General features: G+C 39.0%; 1 protein-coding gene across 1 annotated transcript; it reads left to right on the plus strand.

The window, feature by feature from the left end:
• The first annotated feature begins 20492 nt into the window (after positions 1-20492).
• LOC149139786 (uncharacterized) lies at positions 20493-22539 on the plus strand. Its single transcript, XM_089450821.1, has 3 exons — positions 20493-21191; positions 21277-21290; positions 21774-22539. The coding sequence occupies exons 1-3, from the start codon at positions 20493-20495 to the stop codon at positions 22537-22539; spliced, it is 1479 nt and encodes a 492-aa protein (XP_089306947.1).
• The last annotated feature ends 4294 nt before the right edge of the window (positions 22540-26833 follow it).

Consider the following 26833-nt stretch of genomic DNA (forward strand, 5'->3'; position numbering starts at 1 on the left):
AAAGTAAGAGGAAACATCACCCACCCTATGCATTTTTCCCAAAATTCACTAAAGAGAGACTAAAAGTCTTCATAGCCTCAACTATTCCTATAAATTGAAGGCTTGGCCAGTGAGAAAAGGACTAGAATTCTATTCATTGTTACACTGCCAAGATCATACCTAAGGGAGAGAGTTCTAGGGCTAGTAGCTAGAAGAGGTGCTGCTGCAACTTCATAAATACCAATTGATTTTCCTTCCTTTCAAACTATTGTTTAATGTTTACTTCTTATGCTTTATTAACGATTGTTTGGAAGATCAATTGCTTTGTTGTATTCATTAATGAGTGCTTTTTAATTTCTTATGGTTTTGATTGATTACATTATTATGTTGTGAATAGTTGAATATGTTCTTGTTTACATGGACGGCCAACCTTTGGAGCTAGCTAGTAGTGCTTCCCAACCACATTAACCACATTACTAAAATCATAAAGCCTTAGATAGTCAGTCCCTTACCCTGTCTATATTGAGCTTCTGGGAAAACCTGAGAGGGTTATTGTTTGCTCAACTAAGCATTATTCCCTATAATAGAAATGGTTACTCCACTAGAGAACATATTGCTTCCAAATTTTGTTTTCTCTCCTAGATTAAATATTTATGATCTTTTTAGTGCTTGAATTCATGTGATTTGTTTGCATGCATATTAGTCTAGTAGATCTAAGCCCTTGTCTTTGACCTAGACTATCTTTTTCAGATAAACATTTCTATAACACTATCTATTATGGACAGTATGTTAGGTCCCTATAATACTAGTGATTCCCCCATTACTATTGTCATTGTATCCCTTATTTTTATTGGTGTGCCCCTATTGTCCCCATATTGTTATTATTGTGCCTTTATATTATTATTGTTAGGTCATCCTTGGTTATATTGTGACCCCTTAGAATCCTATATATAGAAAGGATGTTTTTCCATTTGAATCATCTAATAATTTTTCATTTGTGTAATGTAAAGGAGGTTTCCCCCTCGAAGAGGCTTATTTCTAAGGTGTTGATCTATCTTTTCTATTTTTTTGTGAGCTGGTTTCATAACATTTGGTATCAGAGCTTTGGATTCTAGGGTTTCACTGCTCCAAAAAGTTCATCATGGAATTTTAGCTATAATTTTTTTCTATGATGTTTCAGACGCTAAAACTAAAACCCATTTGAGACAAAATCTCGTTGAACCTCAGGCCCAAATTTAAGATCTTGAATCACTATATTTTCGAAGATATAATCTGCGGAAGGTAGGGTTTTTGCAGACCCCTAAATTACATTACAAACAGGTGACCTTGGGAAAATCACCATAACATTTGCTCTAAGCATCAGATTAAAGTTTCGTAAGAAGTTACATAAAGAGGATGGATTGTAATTTTTTTGGTATCAGTTTCAGAACGTAAGGTTGAAACAGTGACCCATGGCACGTCGTACAATTTCACTCTACTAAACTAGTCTATACTCAGGTCATCATGGGGGATTTTGTATAACTCTTCATTGGAGAATACAATCTTGATCAGACTTGTGGGGTTAGAAAGACTACTCAGAGGGCTACCACCGCAATAATTTTCAGACCTTGGTGATCCAAAATTATAGAGATACATCAGATTCAATATCGAGCTCCTACAGAGTGAAAAAAAGGTGTGTATTTTTTTTTTAATTTTTGCATAAGCTTGGTTTGAAAAATCAGTTTGAAGGAATTCAAAGGGCATAGTGAAGAATTATTATCGATAATTGATGCCGTAAAGAAATAAAACAGAAACACCTAGTAAGAAACCTGAAAGCTCTATCATGACTCATGAAGAAGAGGAAGAAATGCAACATGATATATCAAAATTACAAGACCAAGTGCAACAAATCTCACTCACACAAAAAGTAACAAAAGCTAAGATAGATGGTTCAAAGAAAGACGTAGAAGCTAATATGTATGGCATGGAAGCTAAGATGGATGGTTTAAAGAAAGGCGTAGAAGCTAAGATGGATGGTTTAAATAAAGGTGTAGAATCTAAGATGAATGACATGGAAGCTAAGATGGATGGCGTGGAAGCTAAGATGGATGGCATGGAAGCTAAGATGGATGATTTAAAGAAAGGCATGGAATATTTGAAGACATATTTGACAAAGTTTCTACAAGAAATGGTTACTAATGGCGAAAAGGTAGTAAAGGAAACACATGATGAGAACAAAATAAATGTTAATCATGATTTCATAGACTCTAGCGTTGGATCAAAGAACCACCATGTTCCAAAGACTGATATGAGGAAGTTTGATGGCAAGGATCTCGAAACATGGATACTACAAATGGAGAAATTTTTCAATCTCCATAATGTGCAAAACACACAAAAGGTACGCATTGCAACTTTATATCTGGAATCAAATCAGTTTGTATGGTATCGATGGCTTTTCTCTCGTAAACAAATTGTCACTTGGGCTATTTTTACAAATGAAATGATAGCACATTATGAGGATACAAAAAGAAACACTTTTTATAGCCAATTGATAAATCTCAAACAAAAGGGTTCAATGATGGAGCACATTGAGGACTTCCAAAAATTGAATATAAGGGTAAAATATATTCCATAGGAGCATAGGATTAATGTGTTCATAGGGACTTTAAAAGATAACATCCAACATGAGGTTCTCCTTTGGGAACCAAATTCATTGGAGAAGGAATTTAGGTTGGAAAGAAAAATGGAAAGCGAAATTATGGCAACAAGGAAACCTACCACTAAAAATCATAAAGATGGAAGTGTTGTTGCCCCTAGCCATCCACAACCTACAAGGTTGACACCACAAAAATTGGAAGAAAAAGGAGCGAAAGGGCTTTATTACAGTTGTGATAGAAAATACACTAAAGGTCATAAGTGTGCCGAGAAGAAATTATTTTACATAGATTGTGAAGAGGAGGAAGAAAATGAACAAGAAAAGTCAACAGAAGAGGATATACACCAGGAACAAACCCTAGAAAAAGAAGAAATGAATATGACCATATCTTGTAATGCATTGGCTGGAATTACCACTCCTAAAACTATTAAGATAGAAGGGCATATCAAGAAGAAAAAGGTAATAGTGTTGATTGATTTGGGAACTACCCATAATTTTATCACTGTAAGATAGCCAAGGAATTGAATTGCTTCCTATATCTAGCACCAGAGTGTCAAGTGATGGTTGCAAGTGGAGGAACCCTAAATTTCTCAGGAAAGTGCCATAATATCAAGCTATCCATGGGAGAATATGTATTGAATAGCCCAATGCTTTCCATTCCAATGGGTGGTGTTGATGTTGTATTAGGAGTCCAATGGCTACAATCCTTGGGTACAATAGATTTTAATTTTCAAGAACTTTTCATGAAATTCTCTTCAAAAGGAAAGGAAGTTGAATTAAGGGGTATCGCAGGGAAACTGGGAAAGATAATCAGCTCTAACAGAATGACAAAGCTTCTAAATAAAGAACAATGAGGCATAATTGCACAATTATGTTCACTAGAGGTTCCCACATCGAAATCATCCAGATCTCCAAAAAGTCTTGGACAATCATTCCAAGTTATTTGAGACTCCCAAAGGCCTCCCCCCTATTCATGATCATGATCATGCTATTAATTTGATTCCAGGAAGTGTTCCTCCAAACATCAGGCCTTACAGATATCGCTATGTCCAAACGACTGAAATTGAACGTATGGTTGCAGAAATGCTAGAGGCTGGTATAATTCAACCTAGTCAAAGTTCTTTCTCTGCTCCAGTAGTATTGGTTCACAAGAATGATGGATCATGGCGCATGTGTCCAGATTATAGGTAGGTCAACAAGCTCACTATTAAAGATAAATTTCCCATTCCTGCCATTGATGAATTATTGGATGAATTGCATGGATCAATTTACTTCACCAAGTTGGATCTTCGTTCAGGATATCATCAAATCAGAATGAAGACTGAAGACATTCCAAAAACAACATTTAGAAATCATGAGGTTCATTTTGAATTTTTGGTCATGCCTTTTGGCCTTTCTAATGCACCTTCTACATTTCAAGGTTTGATGAATTCCATTTTCAAACCCTTAGAAAATTTTTGTTAGTATTTTTTATGATATAGTAATCTACAGCAAGTCTTGAAAGGATCATGCCCAACATGTTGACATGGTGCTCAAACTATTGGAGAAGAAACAATTATATGCAAAAATCTCTAAATGTTTCTTTGGAGTACAAGAGGTGGAATATCTGGGTCATATTATATCTCATGAAGGTGTTAAGGTAGACCCTAGCAAAATTAAAACCATTAAGGAATGGAAAATTCCCACACCCATAAAGCATCTACGAGGATTTCTTGGGTTGACAGGGTATTATCGAAATTTTGTTAAGAATTATGGGAGAATAGTAGCACCTCTAACAACATTATTAAGGAAAGATGCATTTTCATGGATTCCAAAAGCAACAAAGGCCTTTGAACATCTTAAAGAGGCAATGTGCTAAGCACCAGTCTTAGCTACACCGAACTTCACAAAAACCTTTATTGTGGAATGTGATGCCTCAGGAAATGGAATTGGTGTTGTTTTAATGCAAGAAGAAAGACCCATTGCTTTCAAAATTCATGCAATCAAAGGAAAGTATTTACACAAATCTATTTATGAGAAGGAAATGTTGGCAGTACTACATGCACTGAAGAAATGGCAACCCTACCTAATGGTAAGACACTTCAAGGTAAAAGCATATCATGATAGTATTAAATACTTTTTAGAAAAAATATTATCTTTAGAAGAGCAGCAAAAATGGGTCACAAAGATGTTGGGTTATGACTTTGAAATCATCTACAAAAGGGAAGAAAAATGTTTTGGCAGATGCACTCTCAAGAAAGGATGAGGATGTGGAAGAATTTCTTTGCACCATTTCTATTATCCAACCAGATTGGATAAACAAAGCAAGGGATGAATGGAAGAATGACGAGGAAGTGTGGGAACTCATTCAAAAGACACAACAAGATCCCAGTACATATGATACATTTAACTAGAAAAATGATTTGTTATGGTACAAGGATCAGCTATACCTATGTAAGAATTGACAACTCAAACAAAATATTCTTAGGGAATTGCACACCTCTCCCTTAGGAGGGCACTCAGGATTTCTTAAAACCTACCACAGGGTTAAGAAGGTTTTTTTTTGGGATGGCCTTAAATTGGATATTCAAAAGTTTGTGGCGAAATGTTTGGTTTTCCAACAAAATAAAGTTGAAACAATTAAGACCCAAAGACTATTACAACCTTTATCCATTCCAAGCTAATGTTGGGATGAGGTTTCAATGGATTTTATCACAGGTTTACCCAAGTCTATAGGAAAGAGTGTTATCATGGTGGTAATTGATAGGCTTACCAAGTATGCACACTTTTTTGCATTATCTCATCCATTTAAAGCGAGTACAATTTCTACTGCATTTATGGAAACAATTGAACCAGCTACATGGAAACCGAAAGATTATTGTAAGTGATAGAGATTCCATTTTCACTGGAAATGTATGGACAAAATTATTTTCTTGTCTTGGTACTCAGTTAGCTCATAGCTCATCTCATCATCCTCAATCTGATGGGAAAATTGAAATAGTAAACAAATGTTTGGAAGGATATCTCCATTGCTTTGTATCTGATAAACAGACACAATGGGTCAAATGGTTGCCTCTGTATGAATGGTGATATAACACTTCCTTCCATACAGCAACAACAATGACCCCATTTATGGAACTTTATGGATATCGTCCACCATCCATCACATCATATTTAAAAGAAAAATCTAAGGTTTGAGCAATGGAAGATCACATCGAGCATCAACAACAAGTTCTCCAACTCTTAAAGGATAACCTCACCTTGGTGCAAAATAGAATGAAACAGCAAACATATCAACATTGCAGCGAAAGAAGTTTTGATGTAGGTGATTGGGTATTCCTGTGGCTACAACCATATAAACAAATTTCCCTCAAGCAAGCTAAGAAGGATAATAAATTATCATCAAAGTATTATGGTCCGTACAAGGTGTTGCGAAAGATAGGTACTATGGCATACAAATTGGAGCTTCCTGTAGCTTCCCGAGTGCGCCCAGTTTTCCATGTTTCATGCTTAAAGAAGGTTATAGGTGACAAGCTTCTAGTTCAAATAATATTTCTAGAACTTAATGAGGAAGGAAAAATCATATTCGAACCTGAAGCAGTCAAAGAAACAAGAACTTGATAGCTACGAAATCGATCAATTTCAGAGTATCTCATCAAGTGAAAGAACTTACCCGTTGAAGATTCCACATGAGAGGATGCGAATTTTATACAGAATCATCCCAAACTACTCAAGCATTGAGGACAACACTTTTTTGAAGGAGAGGGGCATGTTAGTGTCGAGCAGTAAAAAGGGTCTTTTTCACCTCTATTTACCCTACATTAACTTATCAATCCAGGAACGATTTGTTATATCAAAGAGTGTACTCAGTTTGAGGCAGTCATTTGTCAGAGTAATGCTAGTAGTATAGTGCTCTAAATACAAGAGTAAACGGATTCTTGAAATAAGATCTACTTACAGAAAAGAACCTTAAAAATCAATTCATGCACTCAGAAAACTATAGCAATTTATCAATCAAGGGTACAGTAATGGTAACTCATCCCTCTGTAAACTGATGTAATTAAAGACAATCAAGGAAAAGATCATCAATTTTGGAACTATACAACAAATTTCAATGCTCACTACGGTCTCAGGTCGTTCTGCACACCAAAGCAATGATAATACAAATGACAAGAAATGGAACAGCAACTAGCCTTATGAACAAGATTGAACAGCAAAACCTTAGTCTACGGAAATAAATGCAGCAATTATATCCTAGAGGAATTATATAACAATCTTTACTCTAAAGATAAATCGAATAACAATGGAAATGGAACGGCAACGAACAGAGATGAAATATGGAACAGCAACTAGAGTCAAATATAAATGTACAATTAACCAAAACAAATATCACACATGGCACGCTTAATATTAGAAGAAACAATAATCTGACTTCGATACAACAAGTATAAATCTCAGCTATAAAGAATAACAATCGTAATTTGTAATGGAACAGCAATAGCATTCTGTAAGGAACAGCAATGTTATATCAATGGTTAAAGGAACAACAATGCGTTACAAAGTCAGAATGAACAACACAGCATTCCTGTTACAGAGAACAACATTACTCAATTGAGCATAAACAAAATATAACAAAACCGTGATGTAAAATAGCAAAACACATCAGATTATTGAACAGAGCTAATAATGAAAACCACACATGAATTAGAAATAATGGTACAAGAGAAAGTGTTCCACCAGGGCCAGGACCTTAGCCTCCAGGGACACACCGCTTGAGATTACTCCAGAATCAAAGATGGAATGGCAACCAGATTTATATTAAAACATCAAAACAGAGTTAAAGTGGATCACTCTTCAATGAGAGTCGATGATCAAAGTTTCAAATACAAAGGAGAATTACATAAAAATAACAACAAGTCATCCCCCGGGCTAGCAGTGTTGCCCCTTCTTATAACAGTCGAGCGGAGATATCAATGATACAAAAATCATTAAGATAGAGATCCCTCAGGATCAAAGGATCTTGAGGGACTCACCAGACTGTTAATTCTCAACTATCCTCTTGTTCTCTTGCGCCAATTTGATATCTCCTTTTCCCTTTCCTAGTTGATACACTCCAATTTGGATCGCCTTGTTTGCATGCGGTTCCCTGCCAAAGGGACAGCAGTTAACTTTGTCCTGTCTTTTCCTTTAGGACAACAATCTTTTGTTTTCTCTTTTTCCTGCATAAGAAAAGGCAATTATTAGTTATTTTGCGTTGCATACAAATCCCATAGATTTTGTCATAATTTCTTATTATCTACCTAGTTCATGATGCAAAGAGGTTATGAATTTTAAAGAAAAGATGACAAAATAAATGATAATAACATACCTTCTTCAGTACTCAGCACACCCCCATTCTTATCCTTTTCATGCCCTCATGAAAACATTGTAGTTGAAACGCAAGGCAGTGAGAGAGTAGGCCGGAGACAGAATCTCATGAGGTGGTCTATAGCCATGATGTCTAGCTAGGTGTTCAAAAAGATGTCATGTCTGACCCTCAGGCATTTCATACAAGGCTTGGTATCTAGGTGCAGGGTGCCAAATAACCAGACTGCAAAACCTACAGCCTAAACAAGATGGGCCTTCCCTCAAAATAAGGTCACCATAAAGACCCAAGCGATCAGCATCTAGCTTAAAGTTCTCATAGTTAAACAGTTCCCTGAGTTGGATGTTCAAATTAGAAGTCTGATATCGGAATTTGGCAGCTGCAATGGCAAGGTCCTTAATGGTAAAGAAATATTCTATCCCTTGCCAATTGATTGTTGTATGAATAGGTCCTAATGCCTAAATCATGGCCGGAGTCCTCATGAGGTTCCTATGTTTATTCCACAACTATAATGGGTCTCTAGGCTCAGCTCGCACCCATAAGTCTAATCCATTTTCTTGTCTTTGAAAGGCATTATAGGCTTTAAGCCATTTTATTTGATTAACACCAAAATAAATGAATGCCTGCAGTTGGATATCCCCAACAAAAGGGCCCAGGTTCTGCTCTATTTCTTGATCTAACACAAGGTTATGTAGATAGAATATACATAATAACCGTTGAACCTTCACCCCATAGTTCTTACAACAATTTCTGATATCGTCAATAGTATTTATTTCTATCGGGGCTCCTTCTTTGACAGCTTTAATTTTCAATTTCAAATATCGTTCCATTAAAAACAAGGCATAATTCCTAGCAGGTGCTCTACACGCTAGGATGTCAGTATACAAAGAGCATAAGGTATCCATTTGTTTGATGACTACATCTAGTCTATGAGTTATATTTTTGACCCTTTCTTCTTCCTTTCGCCATCCTTCAAAGGTTTGGCTTTCGGATAAGTTGAAATTCCTCAGTTGTTGTTGTAATTTTTCATACTTTTCTCGAGAGACAGTTTGTTCTATAAGTTTCTCTACTGTTTGTTGGGTTTGCACGAAGTCCTTTCGCAGAGTTACTATCCTTGGATCACTGTTCCACATGGTAGTTGTAAGCGGAAGGTTTACTTGAATCTTCTTATTGCATCGTCTCGTGTTTATGGTTCGTATTCCTTCAGAGGACTGTGCCTCTATCTGAACTTCTTTGTCACAGGCCGATATATCATCTGTTTGTACTTCAACATGGGTGACAGTTGAATGTTGTTCCTTTTGGTTTTGAATGGCAGGCTGGACTTGAGTCCTCCTAATCTTTTTCTTGAGGGGTTTCACCAGAGTGGTTGCATGTCTTACCCCCGAGGTCCTTTTTTCTCTCTTTCCCATTTTCAAAACCTTGATTTGTTGTCAAAGTCGTGCTATCACATTAAGCAGTCTTTGTTGTTCTTTTCATAATATTTTGATCTCTTTTGTTTTCTTGGAAAGAATAGTTGTCTATTTACTTGGGCCTATACTGTCATCTTGGCCAATTTCCTGGTTCTCTTCTTGGGGTGCTTCTTCGTTGTTCTGATCGGGTTGTTCAGGAGTAAAAACCCTAGCTTGTTCTGTTATTTCCTGGGTGACTTCTTCTTCCACCCCTTCTCCTCCATGAAATTCTTCCAGTGTAGTCTCGCTGGGAATAGATTGTTCCTCTTCTGTATCTTTGTCACTTTTCTCTCCAGATATACTTTCATCACGAACGAAGTGATTCTCTTCTTCTTCCTCCTCGTCGCACAATTCTTCGAATGCATCTTTGTCATGAGCAGAATGCTCCTTCGGTTATTCTTCAATGTGGAGGATTAGTGAGCTGAGAGGTTGAGCATATTTGCTCATATTGGCCAGAATTTGGGCCAATTCGTCCTCCTGCAATGGATTTTGTAATGGGCTTTCTTCGCGTTGCTCTATCTCTTCCTCCGCCTGCCCAGACTGTTCGGTCTCTTCCTCTGTTTCTCCTTCCCCATTTTCCTCCAACTCTTTCTCATTCTCTTCTCCTTCCAATTGTGGGGGTTACTCATCCCCTGAATCATCTATCTTCACCGGTTGACTAGTATTCCCTTGGGAATTTTCCAGCCTCCCCCTGATCCATGCCAATCTAATTGATTTCCTTCGTTTCAATGGTCTATTTGGTGTACTGGTAGCAATCAGTTCTTCCCAACTGCTATGTTGTTGAACAAGATTGTAGCTAACTCTCAGTCGTATCAGCCCATGGTGACTTACTACCGATTCTACATGTTGTGATTTTTTCATGCTTCGGGCAACATCATGTAGTAAAGAATTTAAAAATGCAAGCAAATTCACAGAGCATTTCTGTTTTAATACAGCTAAAAGTTTAAGGTGGCGTGGTCTTACCACGTCTTTCCTGCCTTCACAGATGATGTAGCTCTGGATGACTCTTGCCAATTCTGCCCGCAGCTCTCCTAATGATACTGGTAGAACTCCCTTTCCTCTTACAGTCAGGTTCTGGCCTTCATCTTGGAAGATTTTTATGATTTTTCGTAGTCTCTCCTTCTTTAGAGTCCACACAGGTCCAGTGGCTGGCAGTCCCAAGACCTCTGCAATTATGTCATCGGTGACTGCTATGTGTCTCCCTCTTACCGTGGAGTGATATTCTTGCAAGTTCTACAAGAATTATATTGCTACAATCTCGTTGGATTCTTGTAAATGATTGAGATAAACTATCCATCCTGCCCTTGTTAGTATTTCCCATGTAGCATCAGAAACTGTCAATACCTGTGGTTCTCTCTGAATTGATCTTCCTCCCACGCTTTAGCACACTGTAAAAACGCAGAGACGAAAATGGAATAGTAGGCTGTTCAAACTATTAGAAAATACAGAGAAAATAATGGAACAACAAGCTCGTTCAAATCCCGAGTCACTTACTAATTGTTGCAGAGCAAAATACGGAAATAGCTTAAGAACAGCAAGCCATGAAAATTGGAAAACAATATATCGTTAAGCCTTGCTATTCCCAGGTGAAAATTCTCCAAATAATAGTTTGAGACGTATACCAGCAAATTATGAGGTCACCTACTCCCCCCCTGCAATGTGATAGGCCATCCTCGGTCGTCAAATGAGGGAGCGGCATGCTGAACTGCCATGGTACAGAGTCATAAAGGAACAGCGTATACCAAGATGCCTTGTTTACAAAAGGAGCAAGTTGCCGAAATCGAGGTATATAATAGAATCACTTAATAAATAAGAGAATGTCGTGATATGATGTGAGGCTAGGAGGATAGGACAGCTAACATGCAAAAAAAAATTCTGATGCGGTCATTATCAACTTTTTTCGTCATGATTGGTTGTAATAGATTTTCATGTGTTTAAATTTTTAGGGAAGTTATATACATAATCTCATTTGACCTATTACAAAGGTATAAGACAAAGAAGGGTCTTGATAATTGCTATTGGTGTATAAGGAATGTGACTTCAATACCATCAACAGAGCTTTGTTTCCCATAGGTGTCCATTACCTTGACAGAGTTGTTTCTTTCACCCATGGAACCATGATCCTTTGTGTATGCTTAGGAAGTGTTGTGCAATGTCAAAATGGAGGTCATTAATGCTGTCTTGGTAACCAAATAAACCATAATTCCATTCACTAGGAAGGAGTGAAAGGTGGGAAGGCCGGCTCGTGATGAGACCTTCTATACCAAGGACTCTTTATTTTTTCTGATGTGTCTCTTGGATCATATCCCTAGTGTGGTGGCCATAGTGGGAATTCCACTTCACTTTCTTCCTTATGATCATGGTAGGCTGGCTCTTGATGAGACCCCCTATCCTTCATTTGAAAACCCATATTATCAAATCATATAAACATTTTTCTTTTTTTATAAAGTACTTTCCTATTTATACACAAAGGGTGGTTCAGCACTCCTTAAGAGTAGGAATGGTGGAAGAATTCTTAACATCTCAATAGAAAAATATACCCTTTGTTCTTATTCCTTAATAATGATCAAAGAAGATTATTGGAATTTAAAAAGAACCACCATGATAAAGATAACCAATCATATCAGTATTAGCATAATAATGATAGCAAAGTGATGAATAGTTGTGTCCTCTCCTCTTTTCTTCTATCAATTCAAAGCAATTTCTAAAAAAAAAAATAGCGATTTTATGTAATTTTATGATTTCAGTATGCTCTAGTTTTGTATCCATTGCATAAGTGTATAGCTGTGCTCCAAATCACAAAAAAAGACTCGAAACTGTTGTATATTGAGAGCAACAACAGTTGTCCTTTAATTGGAACAGCAAGGAAAACAAGCGTAAGTAAAAGCAATACGAAAATGTTGTCCTTTCAAAAAGGAACAGCAGAAAATGCAAGTGTTGTTCCTTCGGAAAAGGAACAGCAGAAAACGCAAGTGTTGTTCCTTCGGAAAAAGGAACAACAGAAAACAAAGGTGTTGTTCCTTCAGAAAAGGAACAACAAAAACGAAAGTGTTGTTCCTTCGGAAAAAGGAACAGCAAAAACAAAATTGGAAAAGGAACATCCAAAATGAAAGTGTTGTTCCTTCCAAAAAAGGAACAACAAAAAAACAAAATTGTTGTTCCTTCGGAAAAGGAACAACAAAACAAAAGTGTTGTTCCTTTGGAAAAGGAATAGCAGAAAAACAAAAGTGTTGTTCCTTCGAAAAAAGGAACAACAAAAAAACAAAAGTGTTGTTCCTTCGGAAAAAGAACAACAAAAACAAAAGTGTTGTTCCTTTGGAAAAGGAATAGCAAAAACAAAAGTGGTGTTCCTTCGAAAAAGGAACAACAAAAAAACAAAAGTGTTGTTCCTTCGGAAAAGGAACAGCAAAAACGACAGTATCGTTCTTTTGAAAAAGGAACAGCAGAAAAACACAAGTGTTGTTCCTTTGGAAAAGGAACAACAAAAACGACAGTGTTGTTCCTTCGGAAAAAGGAACAACAGAAAAATGCAAGTGTTGTTCCTTTGGAAAAAGGAACAACAAAACGGTGAAAATGTTGTTCCTTCTGAAAGGAACAGAAGAATGCAAAAGTGTTGTTCCTTCAAAAAGGAACAGCAAAGATGATGGAATTGGTGTTCCTTCGAAAAGGAACAACAAAATGCAGAGGTGTTGTTCCTTGAAAAAAAAGGGAACAACAAATCGGTGAGAATGTTGTTTCTTCCTAAAAGGAATAGAAAAATGCAAATACAAAAAAAATATGTACAGAGAATAATTTATGCTAACAAAATGAATGAATTATGTACAGAATGTAAGAACAGTTGAATCAGTTAATGAACCAGAGGTGAGGAAGATTTCTCTTCCTCCACCAAAATCTGCATGTCAGAGTCTTCGCGGTGTTGCTGGAAGAAGGATTCTCGAGTAAGTGGTTTGCAGTATAGTCGAACTCGGTGGTTGTTTGCCTTGAAGGTATGTCCAGATCCATCAATGGTGGTTAGAGTAAGGGTGACATTATCATGTAACTTTTGGATTTCATATGGCCCCAGCCAACGAGTCTAAAGCTTCCCGGGAAAATCCTGAAACCTGGAATTGTATAGAAGTGTCCAATCTCCTTCGCGGAAGACTTTCTTTTTAATGAGAGCGTCATTCCATTTAGCTCGCTGTTGTTGGATCAATGCAATGTGTTGAAGGGTAGAGAGCTTGATTTCATCTAGCTCATTGATCTGCTATAATCTATTAATCTATGCCTCGTTTAGATATAGACCGACTTCTTGTGTGTTTGCAGTGTTTGTATCTCGAATTCTATCGGAAATATGGGTTCCTTTCCAAATACTAATTGGTATGGTGAATAGTCGATAGTGCTTCCCATGTTGTTCTATAAGCCCACAAGGCTTCTGACAATATTGCAGCCCAATCACGTCTATGTGACGCAATGGTTTTTGTTAGGATTGCTTCTATTATTTTATTGCTACTTTCTACTTGACCATTTGCCTGTGGGTGGTATGGACTAGTAATTTTATGCTGGATATGATAGTTTTTTAGTGTTGCAGCAATCTTGTTACCAACAAACTGTGGTCCACCATCTGTAATTATATCTCTTGGGAGCCCATATCACACAAATATATGGAACGCAAACTGTATGACGGAATTCTCTGTAGCTCTCAGCAATGCCTCTGCTTCAACCCATTTGGTGACATATTCTGTTGCTACCAAAATATATGTTTTTTGGTTCGATGATGGGTTAATTGGACCAAAAAATCGAGGGCCCATCGCTCAAATGGTTCAATAACTAGCTGTGGGTTTAGGGGCATTTCGTTGAACTATCCAAGGCATCGTGCTCTTTGGCAGTTGTCACAAGCTTGAACGAACTTCTTTGCATCTTTGAAGATCGTGGGCCAATAATACCCTGTTTGCAGCACCTTGTGACCAGTTCTCGATCGGCGAAATGTCCGCCACACGATCCATCATGACAAGCTTTCAAAATGTCAAAAATTTCATCTTTACGGACGCATCTCCTGATGTGCATATCTGCCCCTGTATGGAACAGCTAGCCCCAAATCCAAGAAAATCAAGTACTTCGCTGGACAATTTGTTTTCGTTCATTGGGGGTCAGATGTTTCGGTAATTTGCCTACTACTAAATAATTTGCAACATCAGCATACCAAGGTGTTTTAATAGTGACAGCAAACAAATTCTCATCTGGAAATTGATCTTCAACTACTACTGCGTCCACTGGTTTTGGCATTTGTGAGAGAAAGTCAGCTACAGGATTTTCTTTTCCAGGTTAGTCCTTTATTGTGATATCGAATTCCTGCAATAAAATCAACCATCTAGTTACTCTACCATTTGTGATTGGTTTATTTGCTAAGTATTTTATGGTAAAGTGATCTATATACAATATAACAGGATATCCAGTAATATAATGCCTGAATTTATTGACATCATGTACTACAACCAAAAATTCCTTTTCAGTAACAGTATAATTCAATTCAGCAGGGGATAAATTCTTGCTAATATAATAAATTGCATATGGTTTTTTATCTTCTTCATGCCTAAGGACTGCTCCAATAACTGTATCTAAAGCATACGATGAAATTTGAAATGGCAGGTCCCAATTTGGACCTCTAAGGATTGGGGCTGTTGACACAAGATTTTTCAGATCCTGAAAATCACGGTCACGTTTTTCTGTCCAAAGAAAGTCAACATTTCCTGTCAGTGCATATAGAGGTGCAGCAATATGAGAAAAATGTTCTATAAATCTTCTATAATAACTAGAAAATCAAAGAAAACTGCATACCTCTGTCTGAGTGGTAGAAGCGGGAATTAGCAAAATTATTTGGATTTTGGCTGGGTCTACCTGTATTCCAGCTGCTAAGATATAATGGCCTAAAATAAGTCCTTCAGTCATCATCATATAGCATTTTTCATGGCTCAAACAGAGCCTAGTGGTAATGCAGCGCTGCAGCACGTTTTCTAGTGTGTCCAATGCTGGGTCAAAATCATCCATGTATGGTGTAAAATCATCCATCTATACTTCGAGCCCTTCATTTATTAAGTCTAAAAAGATGTTGAGGATAGCCCTTTGAAATGTGGCAACGGCATTGCATAGGCCAAAAGGTAGAACTCTGTAGGAAAATGTTCCCCAAGGACAAGTAAAAGTAGTTTTGTCTTGGTCTTCAGGGGCAATTTGAATCTGATTGTATCCACTGAAGCTGTCTACGGAAGAAAAGAATTTATTTCCTGCCAAAGTGTCTAATACTTGGTCAATGAATGGAAGGGGAAAGTGGTCTTTTTGTGTTGCTTTATTTAGCTCTCTATAATCTACACAAATCCTCCACTTTCCATTCTTCTTTGGCACCACAACAAGTGGAGAGACCCATTTACTAAAGGAGATAGGGTAGATGAAGTTCACATCTAAAAGTTTTTGAAGTTCATCTTTTACAATGTCTTTTAGATGAGGGTTAAGTCTCCTTTGTGGTTGGCGAACGGGTATTGCATCCTTCTCTATGTAAATGTGGTGTGTACATAACTGGGGATAAATTCCTTTCATGTCAGGGTAGTCCCATGCAAATTCTTCTTTGTATTTCCTCAGTAGTTGGATCAGCTTCTCTTCTTGTTCAAAAGTCAAGTTGGCATTAATGTTTAAAGTCTTTCTTGGCTCAATTTCTACAGTTTTGCTATTTGAGACAGAGGTAGTAGGTATTGTTTGATCATGAGTATCTTTAACAGGATCTTCTTCTAATTCATTATCAAATGCTACTTCTATCATGTGACATTATATGTGGGATATGGATTCAGCTTGGCTAATAAAATTGTTAATGGAATCATATTCTGTTTCATTTTTGAAATCGAGGGCATCTTCTATGGTTAATGGAGATCTAATATTTTCGGTGAGGTATGATACAGGATGTTTGTTATTTTTTATTATTGTGACACTTGGCTAGGCTGGAGGATATAAAGCTAGATTCTTGATATTACCCCCCCTAATTATGGTCATACTGCCTTGTCGGCATCCAATATAAGCGTCAACAGTTGCAAGCCAAGGTCTGTCTAAAATCAACGGATGTCCATCAAGTCGGTTTTTGGGGTTTATTATCAGAAAATCGGTAGGATACTCCCAGGAATCAATGGATATCGTGATGTCATGCAGTGTGCCCTCTAGCCTAACCACGGATTGGTCAGCCAATTCTAATAAAGTGGAAGTCAGTTCTACTGATGTAATGCCCAGTTTTTGACAATTGGTGGTTGTTAAGATATTGATCACAGCTCCTAGATCAACTAAGGCATTTGAGAAGGTTTGTCTGTTGATTTGTACTGTTACTATTGGATTTCCTGGGTCTTCATATTTAACGGGTGTTTCTTTTCCTGATAATAGATAACTACTTGGACTTTTGGGTTATTTGTTGTTTTCCTCCTTAGTTTTTTTATACATAGCTCTTTGATGGTCTTTGCATATATTGGGATGTCTTGGATGGCCTGGAGGAGTGGGATTTTTATGTACAAATTTTTCAATTCTCCCAAAATGTCAAAATCAAGATGTTGTATAGGTCGAGGTATAATTAATCATTCTGGGAATGAGGGAGAAGATGTGGTTGCTTGATCATGAATTTGTTGTCTGGTCACATCCTCTTCTTGTGGTGGTTGTTCTATAGGTAACTGATTTTCAACTTGAGCGGTTTTATTTCCCTCTGTTTCTATAATGAGCCTAGATCTTAATTGAAGATCATTACACTCCTTTAGATCAGTTTCCGGTTCTAGTGTTTCAATTATTTGGATAGATTGGACCGATCTATTATTTGGATTAGGTTTGGGCTGGGTCGGGAGTTGCAATCTTAAATTAGACTGAGGGTTTCGTTGTAATGCTAGCAGTGTAGGTTGAGGGAGCAGAAAGGTTCCTACTGGCTAATGCAGCGGTCTTTGCCAATTTTTCTGCCAGGTTTGACTTTGTGAAGTAGGAGGGGACCATTGTGCTGGATATACGTTGTTTTTCCAATATGGTGGAGTATAGGGAAAGCTTGGCCAACTAGGTTGACTTGTTTGGTTTGGCCATGGTGATGATGAAGGAAATGGTTGTTGTGACCAATTCGAGAAGGGAGGGTGATTTTGCCACATTTTATTATATTGTTGAGCATGATATTGTGGAGGATAAAAAGAAGAAGTTGGATCTAGTAACATACCTGATTGTCGCGGTTGCCATTGACGGCGCTGATTGAGTAGGTACACCAGTTCTGCCTCTTCTTCCATTTCCTTGTATACTGATTTCAATCCAGGAAGTGAGGGACAGCTCTCTGTAGAGTGGTCTTTTGTACAAATGGTGCAAATTTGGACTGCATCTAATGGACACTCCTTGTGGCTATGTTTCTTTCTGCATTTGGGAAGATTGCGAAATTCTGTTCTGCCTCTGCTTACTTTTGTTTGGCCTACATAATATCAAGTTGTGTTATCAGTGTCCCCAATATGTCAGTTTTAAAATTTTCTAATAAATTTCCAATTTCTGTGTGAGTTACTCCCTTTGCAGAGATCTTGTTGTCTCTTGTAAACTTGTCATGTTCCGCTGGTTTCAGTCTTGTGTTGCCTCTCGAGCTCCTGATACATAAATTAATAATGTCAGCAAAAAAAATTTGATAAATATCTCCTTTTCCCATAATATTTAGTGTTTCAATCCATTGTTCCTTCATTCCCCTAATTAATGTTGTTTTTAATACATTATCAGGTAAGGATAATGATGCATAAGCAGATCTTTGAAGATTATACTGGAAACGTTCAACATATTCTTCTAATGTTTCATTCAGTCTAGCCCCCATCTGAAATATTTCATCTTTTAATTCTCTAGACTTGCAATAGTCCTGATATTTCTTTAGAAAAGAATCTTTCATTTGATCCCAATTGTTTATAGCACCACCTCCCAATCCCATAAACCATCTTAAAGCATCCCCTTTTAATGTAGATGGGAACAATTTCAGTTTCTGGGGATCGGTGGTTTAGTCATATCCTCTACACAGCACATCAAATTCAAATAAGAATGCATCTGGGTCTTCTAATGTAAGGCCATGGAATGTAGGGATATGATAGAGAGGAATTGCTTTCATAGGTGCATTAGCTGCAGTATCCACAATGGGGTATTGTAGTGTAGAAGTTTGGGTGTTTGGTTGGTTCTGGGCCATTTCGTCAAATATATGCTAATAACCTTCTGGGATATCTAGGAGGGTATTCCTAGGCTTTCGAGGGGGAATGGCTTTAATAGGAATGGCCTTAACAACACTTCCTTTATCTGGGATGATGAGAGTGCCTAATGTCTGGGGGGATTTTGGTTCTTGAGGTTCTTCAACTTCGTTATAAATTATTTTTGCAGCACTTCCCTTATCTGGGCTACTTAATCGCTGAATTATCCCAAGAGGAGATCTCGGTTCTTCAATCTCTCCTGTTTCTCCTCTCCCTTCACTGAAGTTGCTAAAGTTCCCTTCTTGTAATGATTTTGGGCTAGAATTCTCAATTTCTTGAAAATCTTGCTCTTCGGTTTGACTATGCACCTTAGCAAAGGCTACAGATGGTGATCTTGTGGCCTAAAGGGAACTAGTAGGCTGTCTAGAAGCAACTTTTCTAGGTCCTACTAAAGGCTGAGATTCTGCTTTCTTAAGGATTTCATCTATAAAGGTTGATCGGCCAAGGGTCACCAGCCCCCTAGATTTTTCAGACTTGGGTAGGGATTTAGGATTTCTTTCAACCTTTTTCTGCTTAGTCATGTACACAAATCAAATGCTAATTTCTACCCAAAAAACAGCAACAAATATGCAGGAAAGTGGGCAGGGGAACAGGGCTATTACATGCTCCATACGTAGGTTCTTACCTTCCATTTTTAAAACCCAGTTCTCTCCTAGCGGGTTCTTACATCACTCTAGAAAAGAAACAAATGGCTACACTCCTCCCCGGCAATGGCGCCAAAATGTCGAGCAGTAAAAAGGGTCTTTTTCACCTCTATTTACCCTACATTAACTTATCAATCTAGGAACAATTTGTTATCTCAAAGAGTGTATTCAGTTTGAGGTGGTCATTTGTCAGAGTAATGCTAGTAGTATAGTGCTCTAAATACAGAGTAAACGGATGCTTGAAATAAGATCTACTAATAGAAAAGAACCTTAAAACTCAATTCATGCACTCAGAAAACTATAGCAATTTATCAGTCAAGGGTACAATAATGGTAACTCATCCCTCTGTAAACTGATGTAATTAAAGACAATCAAGGAAAAGATCATCAATCTGGGAACTAGACAACAAATGTCAATGCTCACTGCAGTCTCAGATCGTTTTGCACACCAAAGCAATGATAATACAAATGACAAGAAATGGAACAACAACTAGTCTTATGAACAAGATTGAACAACAAAACCTTAGTCTACGAAAATAAATGCAGCAATTGTATCCTACAGGAATTAGATAACAATCTTTACTCTAAAGATAAATCGGACAGGAATGGAAATGGAACAGCAATGAACAGAGATGAAATATGGAACAGCGACTAGAGTCAAATATAAATGTACAATGAACCAAAACAAATATCACACACGACACGCTTAATATTAAAATAAACAGTAATCTGACTTCGATACAACAAGTATAAATCTCAGTTATAAAGAATAACGACTGTAATTCATAATGGAACAACAACGCTAGTTGATCAACAATCGCGATTACGTGTAAACTGTAGATAAATACAGTAATACCAACTTATGAATGTTACAACACGGTTACTTTGTAATTGAATAGCAATAGCATTCTGTAAGGAACAACAATGTTATATCAATGGTTGAGTAAAAACTGATAACTAGGATGGGCGAGCTCCGAGGACTGCGCTGGCGATGGTGATTCGAATTTGAAGTTCCCGCGCCCGCTATTTGGCCCTGCTCCAGGCCCCTGCCTGGCAAGCCCGCTGCTAGATCTCTGCACCCCTCTGGGCTCCTAACAGGCTTCCTCCTTCCCTCGGGCCTCCTACCCAGCCCCAGAGCTGGGCCCTCCCCTTCTACCTCGATTCTTTTACTGAAACGCCTGCACTCTGGCTCCTCATCGCCTCAATGTCTTGGTCTGATCCCCCTCCACCAGATCTGGAAGACTATGAAAAGTTGTTTGCATCTCTTATCCCTGAGAATGCATCAACAAGAATCCGTCCATCTGCGACAAAGTTCATCAAGAAACTAGATGAAATCCCTGAAGTTTCTCTTCCTCCTTCCCTCCCGAGGAAGGAAACAATCGCCTTAGCTGAAAGAGGCCTCGTTGGCCAGTTCACTGGCCTCTGGCCCTCACCCAGATCAGTCCAAAAATGGGTAGAACGCAACTGGAACGCGATGATACAAGGAAAAATAGCTATCAGATTCTGTGGAAGGGGCTTCTACACCTTTCTGTTTGAATCAAAAGAGGATAGGAACCTCATCTTTAGAAATGGCCCTTATTTCATGGACTCAAGAGGCCTCTATCTGAACAGATGGTCTCCAGACTTCGACCTGGAAATGGACATCCCAAACGCAGTCCCGGTTTGGGTTCACCTGCCTCATCTGCCGCTCCACTGCTGGGGAGATGAATCAGTAAAGGCTATTGGGAACGCAGTCGGCAAATACATTGACAGATCTGAGCCAAAGGAGAATCTGCATGTGTGCGCAAGGATATGCGTTGAAGTTGATCTCAGGAAAGGCCTGCCGGAAGCCATCAAGATCAAGGTAGATCAATGGACACACATCCAACAGCTAGACTACATGCAGCTACCCTTCAAATGCAAGGTATGTCACGAATATGGACATTTCGCAAATAGATGTATCAAGTCAAAATTAAATGAGTCTAATGGTAATGTCGAAATCTCTGAAGGTTCCTGGGAACAAGTTAAAAAGAAAAAATCCACCCCTTCTCAAGGACCAAGCTCCAAGCCTCTTCTGGAAATCTCCTCCCCCCCCTCCTCCTCCCCCCTCCAGTTCAGCCCCTCCCTTCCCCTCCTCCTCTAACCCTTTTGAATCCCTGTCAGTTGAAGATCCCATATCCCCCCCCCCTCTCCCCGAGACACTGCCCTCGCAGTCATCTCCTCCCCCTCAAAACCCCCACCCTCTCCCCCCCAACCATTGAGCAAATCCTCACTCGAAAAAAATTGAAAGAAGCTAGCCTCCCCTCTGACCCTCCGAGAAAAGCAGGCAGGAAGTCAAAAAAAGAAATCAGAGATGAAACAGTAGCGAAAGAAATGGCCACCAGAACCCAGCAACCAATGGACACATATCTAGACAGACAAAAAGGAAGTGGAGAAAAATCAAAGGAGAGGAGCGGGAACCACTTAAAAATTGGTAAATGATGATAGTGGTCTCTTGGAATTGCAGGGGGTTGGGCTCCTCCTTAAAAGCAAATGCAGTCCGGGATATAATTAATCAGGAGAAACCAGACCTTCTCCTCATCCAGGAGACCAAAATTTCTGAGCACGATTTCCAAAAGCATATCAAAAGATACAAAAATTTTACAGGTACAACAATTGGTGCAGCAGGTGCATCAGGAGGTATAGGAACTCTATGGAATAAGAACAAATGGGACCCCATCAATCTAAATTCTTGCAATTGGTGGGTAAGAACAGACCTTAAAAACAAAATTTCAAAAGAAGTTTACACTATATATAACATCTATGCTCCGAATCACTACAGGGATAAAGCTCTCTGCTGGGATTCATTAACCTCAGATTTACAGTCCGCTCAAGACAGGAACATTTTTCTGGGAGGAGATCTGAATCTAATAAGAAATGCTGAGGAAAAACTAGGTGGGAACTTCCACGCGGACCCTTCAAGAGATTCGCTGGAATCAATAATCCAGAACCACAATCTTATTGACATTCCTCCTTATAACGGGAAATTTACGTGGAGCAACAAAAGAATTGGCATCCACAACATCAAAGAGAGATTAGACAGAATTCTTGTTCATGAAAGAATAGTTGCAGGCTTTTCCTCTATCAAAAATAAAATTATTCAAGCCTCGGCCTCAGACCATAAACCAGTGGTCATGACTCTGGATAAGGGAAGAAATCTGGGGCCTCTCCCCTTTAAATACAATAAAACCTGGGACACTAAAGAAGACTTCCGCAACCTTATTCAAGATTAGTGGGCTAAGGAAGTCATCGGCTCACCCCATTACATTTGGGAAAATAAACTAAAGTCTCTAAGAACAGCCATAAAGTAGTGGGCAAGAGAAAATGAAGCTATGGAAAATTTTTAAAAAAGCAGATCTTCATAAGCAGTTGGAGCAATGGAACCAGGAAAAAGAGAATACTCAATACACAAAGGAGGACCAAATACAAGAAAATGAAATGTACAGGGACCTTTATAGATAAAACAGAGTGGAGGAAGAAGAACAAAGGCAGAAATCGAGGTGTTTATGGCTAAAGGCTAGAGATAAAAACACCTCCTTCTTCCACAACAATGTAAAGCTTAGACGCGCCGGAAATCAAATCGACAAAATCGTGGCAGAGTGGAAAGAGATTAGTGAGAAAAAAGAAATCAAAAAGGCAGCACTCAGACATTTTCAATCTTTATTATCAACAAGCCCCCAGTCTTCGGACAGCACGAACTTCCTCTGACCAATTGAGAGCAAAATTTCAAATTTGCAAAACAGCAAATTAGACAAGGATGTTTCAGAGGAGGAAATCAGGTTGGCAACCTTCAGCATGCAATCAGACAAGGCCCCGGGTCCAGATGGTTTCACAGTTGCCTTCTTCAGAAATCACTGGGACACAATAAAAAAAGATTATGTAAGGATGGTAAAAAAAAATTTCAAAAACTGCAAGATGGGGGAAAATAATAAATCCTCACACCTCACCCTCATTCCCAAGGACCTTAATCCCCTCTCCTTTGATCAGTTTAGGCCCATTTCCCTATGCAATGTATCTTACAAGATAGTCACTAAAATTCTAGCCAATAGGCTTAAAAAGCTCCTCCCTCACCTCATTTCTGAGAACCAAGGGGGATTTGTCCCTCATAGACAAATCACGGACAACATCATTTTGATTCAAGAGGCAATCCACAGCAGCATCAATAGGAAAGAAAGAGGTATGATCATCAAATTAGACATGGCAAATGCATTTGACAGGGTGGATCATCACTTCCTGACAGAATTCCTCAGAAAATTCTGGATCTCCAACAAATTCATAAGCATCATTATGGAGTGCATCTCTAACCCCTGGACTACTCCCCTGATCAATGGTCGTCCGAGCAGCTACTTCAGAAGCTCTAGGGGACTGAGGCAAGGCTACCCTCTCTCTCCTTTTTTATACATCATAATGGCGGAAACCTTGAGCATTCATTTAGAAAAACTTCGCAAGCAAAAGGAGATCATCGGGATTAGTATAGAAAGAGGGATTAAAGAAATTAATCATTCTCTTTTTGCGGATGACACCTTACTAATCGGGGGAGCCTCAAGTTTGATGGCAAAAAGATTCAAGAAAATTTTGGACACCTTCCTAGCAGCTTCAGGGGGAAAGCTAAACAATAAAAAATGTAAGATCTACAATTGGAATACCTCTTTTCAAATCATGCAAAGAATTTTCTTGATTTTGGGCATTCCAGTGCAAAGAAATTGGAGCCACTTTTCTTATCTGGGTCTGCCCTTAGCAAAAGAAATAGTCAAGTCTGAAATTTGGGTAAAGCACATAGAAAAAATGAGAGGACTCCTTCAAAGTTGGGGGTTATCTTGGCTAAATTTGGCTGGCAGAACTACCCTCATTAAGGCCATTCTCTCCACCCTCCCCATCTATCAATATGCAGTGACCTTGGCCCCTGCCAGCACCCATAAGCATATGGAACTAATTATGAGAAGCTTCCTCTGGCAGGGAGGGAAGCAAGACTCAAAAAAATTTAGCCTTGTCAGATGGGATCAAGTCATTCTTCCTTTTGAAAAAGGAGGTCTAGCCATTAAAATCCCGAGCCTTTCCAATAGAGCTATGGGTTTCAAACTGATCTAGAGAATGCTCATAGGAAAAGGCTCCTGGTGGGTGGAAGTTATGAAAAGAAAGTACCTCAATGGTTCGAACTCTAATGTCCTCTCTGAAACAATTATTGAAAGACTGTGCACTCCTATTTGGAAGCTCATTAAAAAATTCCTCCCTCAATTCAGAAACCACATCTCAAAAGTGCCTGGCAATGGTAAGGAAATAAATCTTTGGTCAGATAGAATCATGGGAGTAAATCCAAGAAACCTTCTTCATAATTTCAGACCCCTGCAAACCTAGATGGAAGCAAAAAATCTGACCTCTCTATTTGACATTTCCATATGGGATCACAATAGTTGGCATGATTGGAAGGGCCTCCTTATCCCAAATGATCTCAAGGATCTTTGGACCGATCTTAAAACATCTCTCTTAGGTTCTGCCCCCACAAACAAAGTGTCTGATGACAGGTACATTTGGGACCCCAGCGGAGGAAACTTTACTGTTAAAGAGGGATATAAACTTCTTCAGGCAAACACAACAACAGGTAAATGGAATCTATATGCAGCAGTGTGGAAATCAGAGTGTTTTCCAAAGATCAAATTCTTCAACTGGACACTCCTTAAAAGCAAGATACTCACAGCCGAGAATCTCAGAAAAAAAGGGATACTTGGCCCCTCAATCTGCTGCCTTTGTCGTGCTGAGGAGGAAAGCAGTCAACACCTCTTCTTTGACTGCCCCTTCGCTCAAAGCTGTTGGACCCAGCTCATCAGTCCTCTGAAAATAAGAGAGACCTTTGACCAGCTCCCCTCTTTACAAAAAAATTTGGAGAAATGCTATCATTTTCCTAAGAAAACCAAGAACTCCATCATTCGCCTATGGAAATGCATCCCAGCAACGCTCTGCTGGCAAATCTGGCTCACCCGGAACAACTATATCTTCAACAACCAGAAGCCAAATCTAGCTCGCATCTTGGCAAAAACTATGGCACTCATATCTGATACAATAAGTGCCAACTCTATCTTCCTCCCAGATCAATCCAGTTGGCACAAAGATGAGAATGATTGGTTCAACAAATTTTGTCTCAGTTATGCTAAGCGCAAGCAAACTCACCCCAAAGCAGATAAGGGAAGGAATAATTGGAAGCTCAGAGGCACCAAGGAAGACATAAGACAATGGATTCTAGATCAAAATTGAACCACTCTCCAGTTTGATGGGGCCTCTAAAAATAATCCGGGGAAAGCCGGGGCAGGGGGAATTATAAAGGATCAGCATGGAAAAGTTCTTCTAACCTACGAATGGGGTCTGGGCCAAATGTCAAACAACATGTCCGAGGCTTACAGCCTCCTCCTAGGCACTACCATTCTAAAACAGATGAGAATTCAGAATCCAATCATCCTGGGAGACTCAGCTATCGTCATTGCAGCTATGGCTTCAGGGGGGGAATTCAAAAAAGTGGCCCTCAACAATCTAAAATCAATAATTATGGACAACATCAAACATTTGGGGGACATTACATTCAAGCATGTACTAAGGGACAACAACTCAAAAGCTGACTCATTCGCCACAAGGGCATCCAACAGACCTACTGGACAAGCCAGAGAAAATGATTCCACCTATGACAAGCCAATCCCGTAGATGGTTCCCTCATTCTTCAAAAACTCTGAATTTCAGTCATCTCAGCAATCATAATCTTCCTCCTGCTCGTTATTCTAATCTGGTCAAGCCGCCTCCATCCCGCATCCTCTCTGACACCGATCCCCTCATTACCTTGATTAACGCAAATGATATCTCTGTTGGCAACATGAATAGGTACGGGACCAAGAATTCTCGGTTTCCTCGTGACACCTCCGAGCAGAAGGTAGGCCTCCGTCGCATCATAATCCTCATCGACTGCCAACAAAATTCAAAGCCTAATCTTAAGACCAGCCAAATCCCTGCGTATCTCTCGGCAGAACAGCTGGTTCAGCCTCTCACTCCGCTTTATATGTATCAGAGTCCCCCACTCTCAGCTCATCTCAGAACTTCAATCTCTTATCTGCATAAGAGTAAAGGATCGCCCTTTGTTAATTAGTCTCTGGACAGTATCAGAGGCCGCATTACGTTCAGCACAGTCGGAAGGCTGCTTTCAATCGATCTCAGGGGTAAATTTTGCAATTTTAACATTCTGTTAATTTTTCTTGCTAACAGCTTTGTTCTCTTGCTTCAGCGCCATCTTCCTCCAGCGCCCTACTATACTCCGGTTCCACCTGTTCCGCATCTCATCTCTCATCTCACATCCTCCCTCAGCGTAGTTACAGTTCTTTCCCCGATCTGTGCCCCCTACCTATCCTCCCCTTCATCCTTTCCCCTTCTCCCCTCTTCCTTTTGCTCCGCCTATTTATTCTCTTCGCTTATCTTTTTTAAATCTCCCTCCATTCGAGACTCAGAAATGGCCGAGATCCTAGAAGATCGTGTCCCAGCTGTGAATCCTCT

The sequence above is a fragment of the Pinus tabuliformis genome, chromosome X (genome assembly GCF_031772625.1).
Source record: "Pinus tabuliformis cultivar Carrire ecotype Pingquan chromosome X, CPIR1, whole genome shotgun sequence".
Lineage (NCBI taxonomy): Eukaryota > Viridiplantae > Streptophyta > Pinopsida > Pinales > Pinaceae > Pinus > Pinus tabuliformis.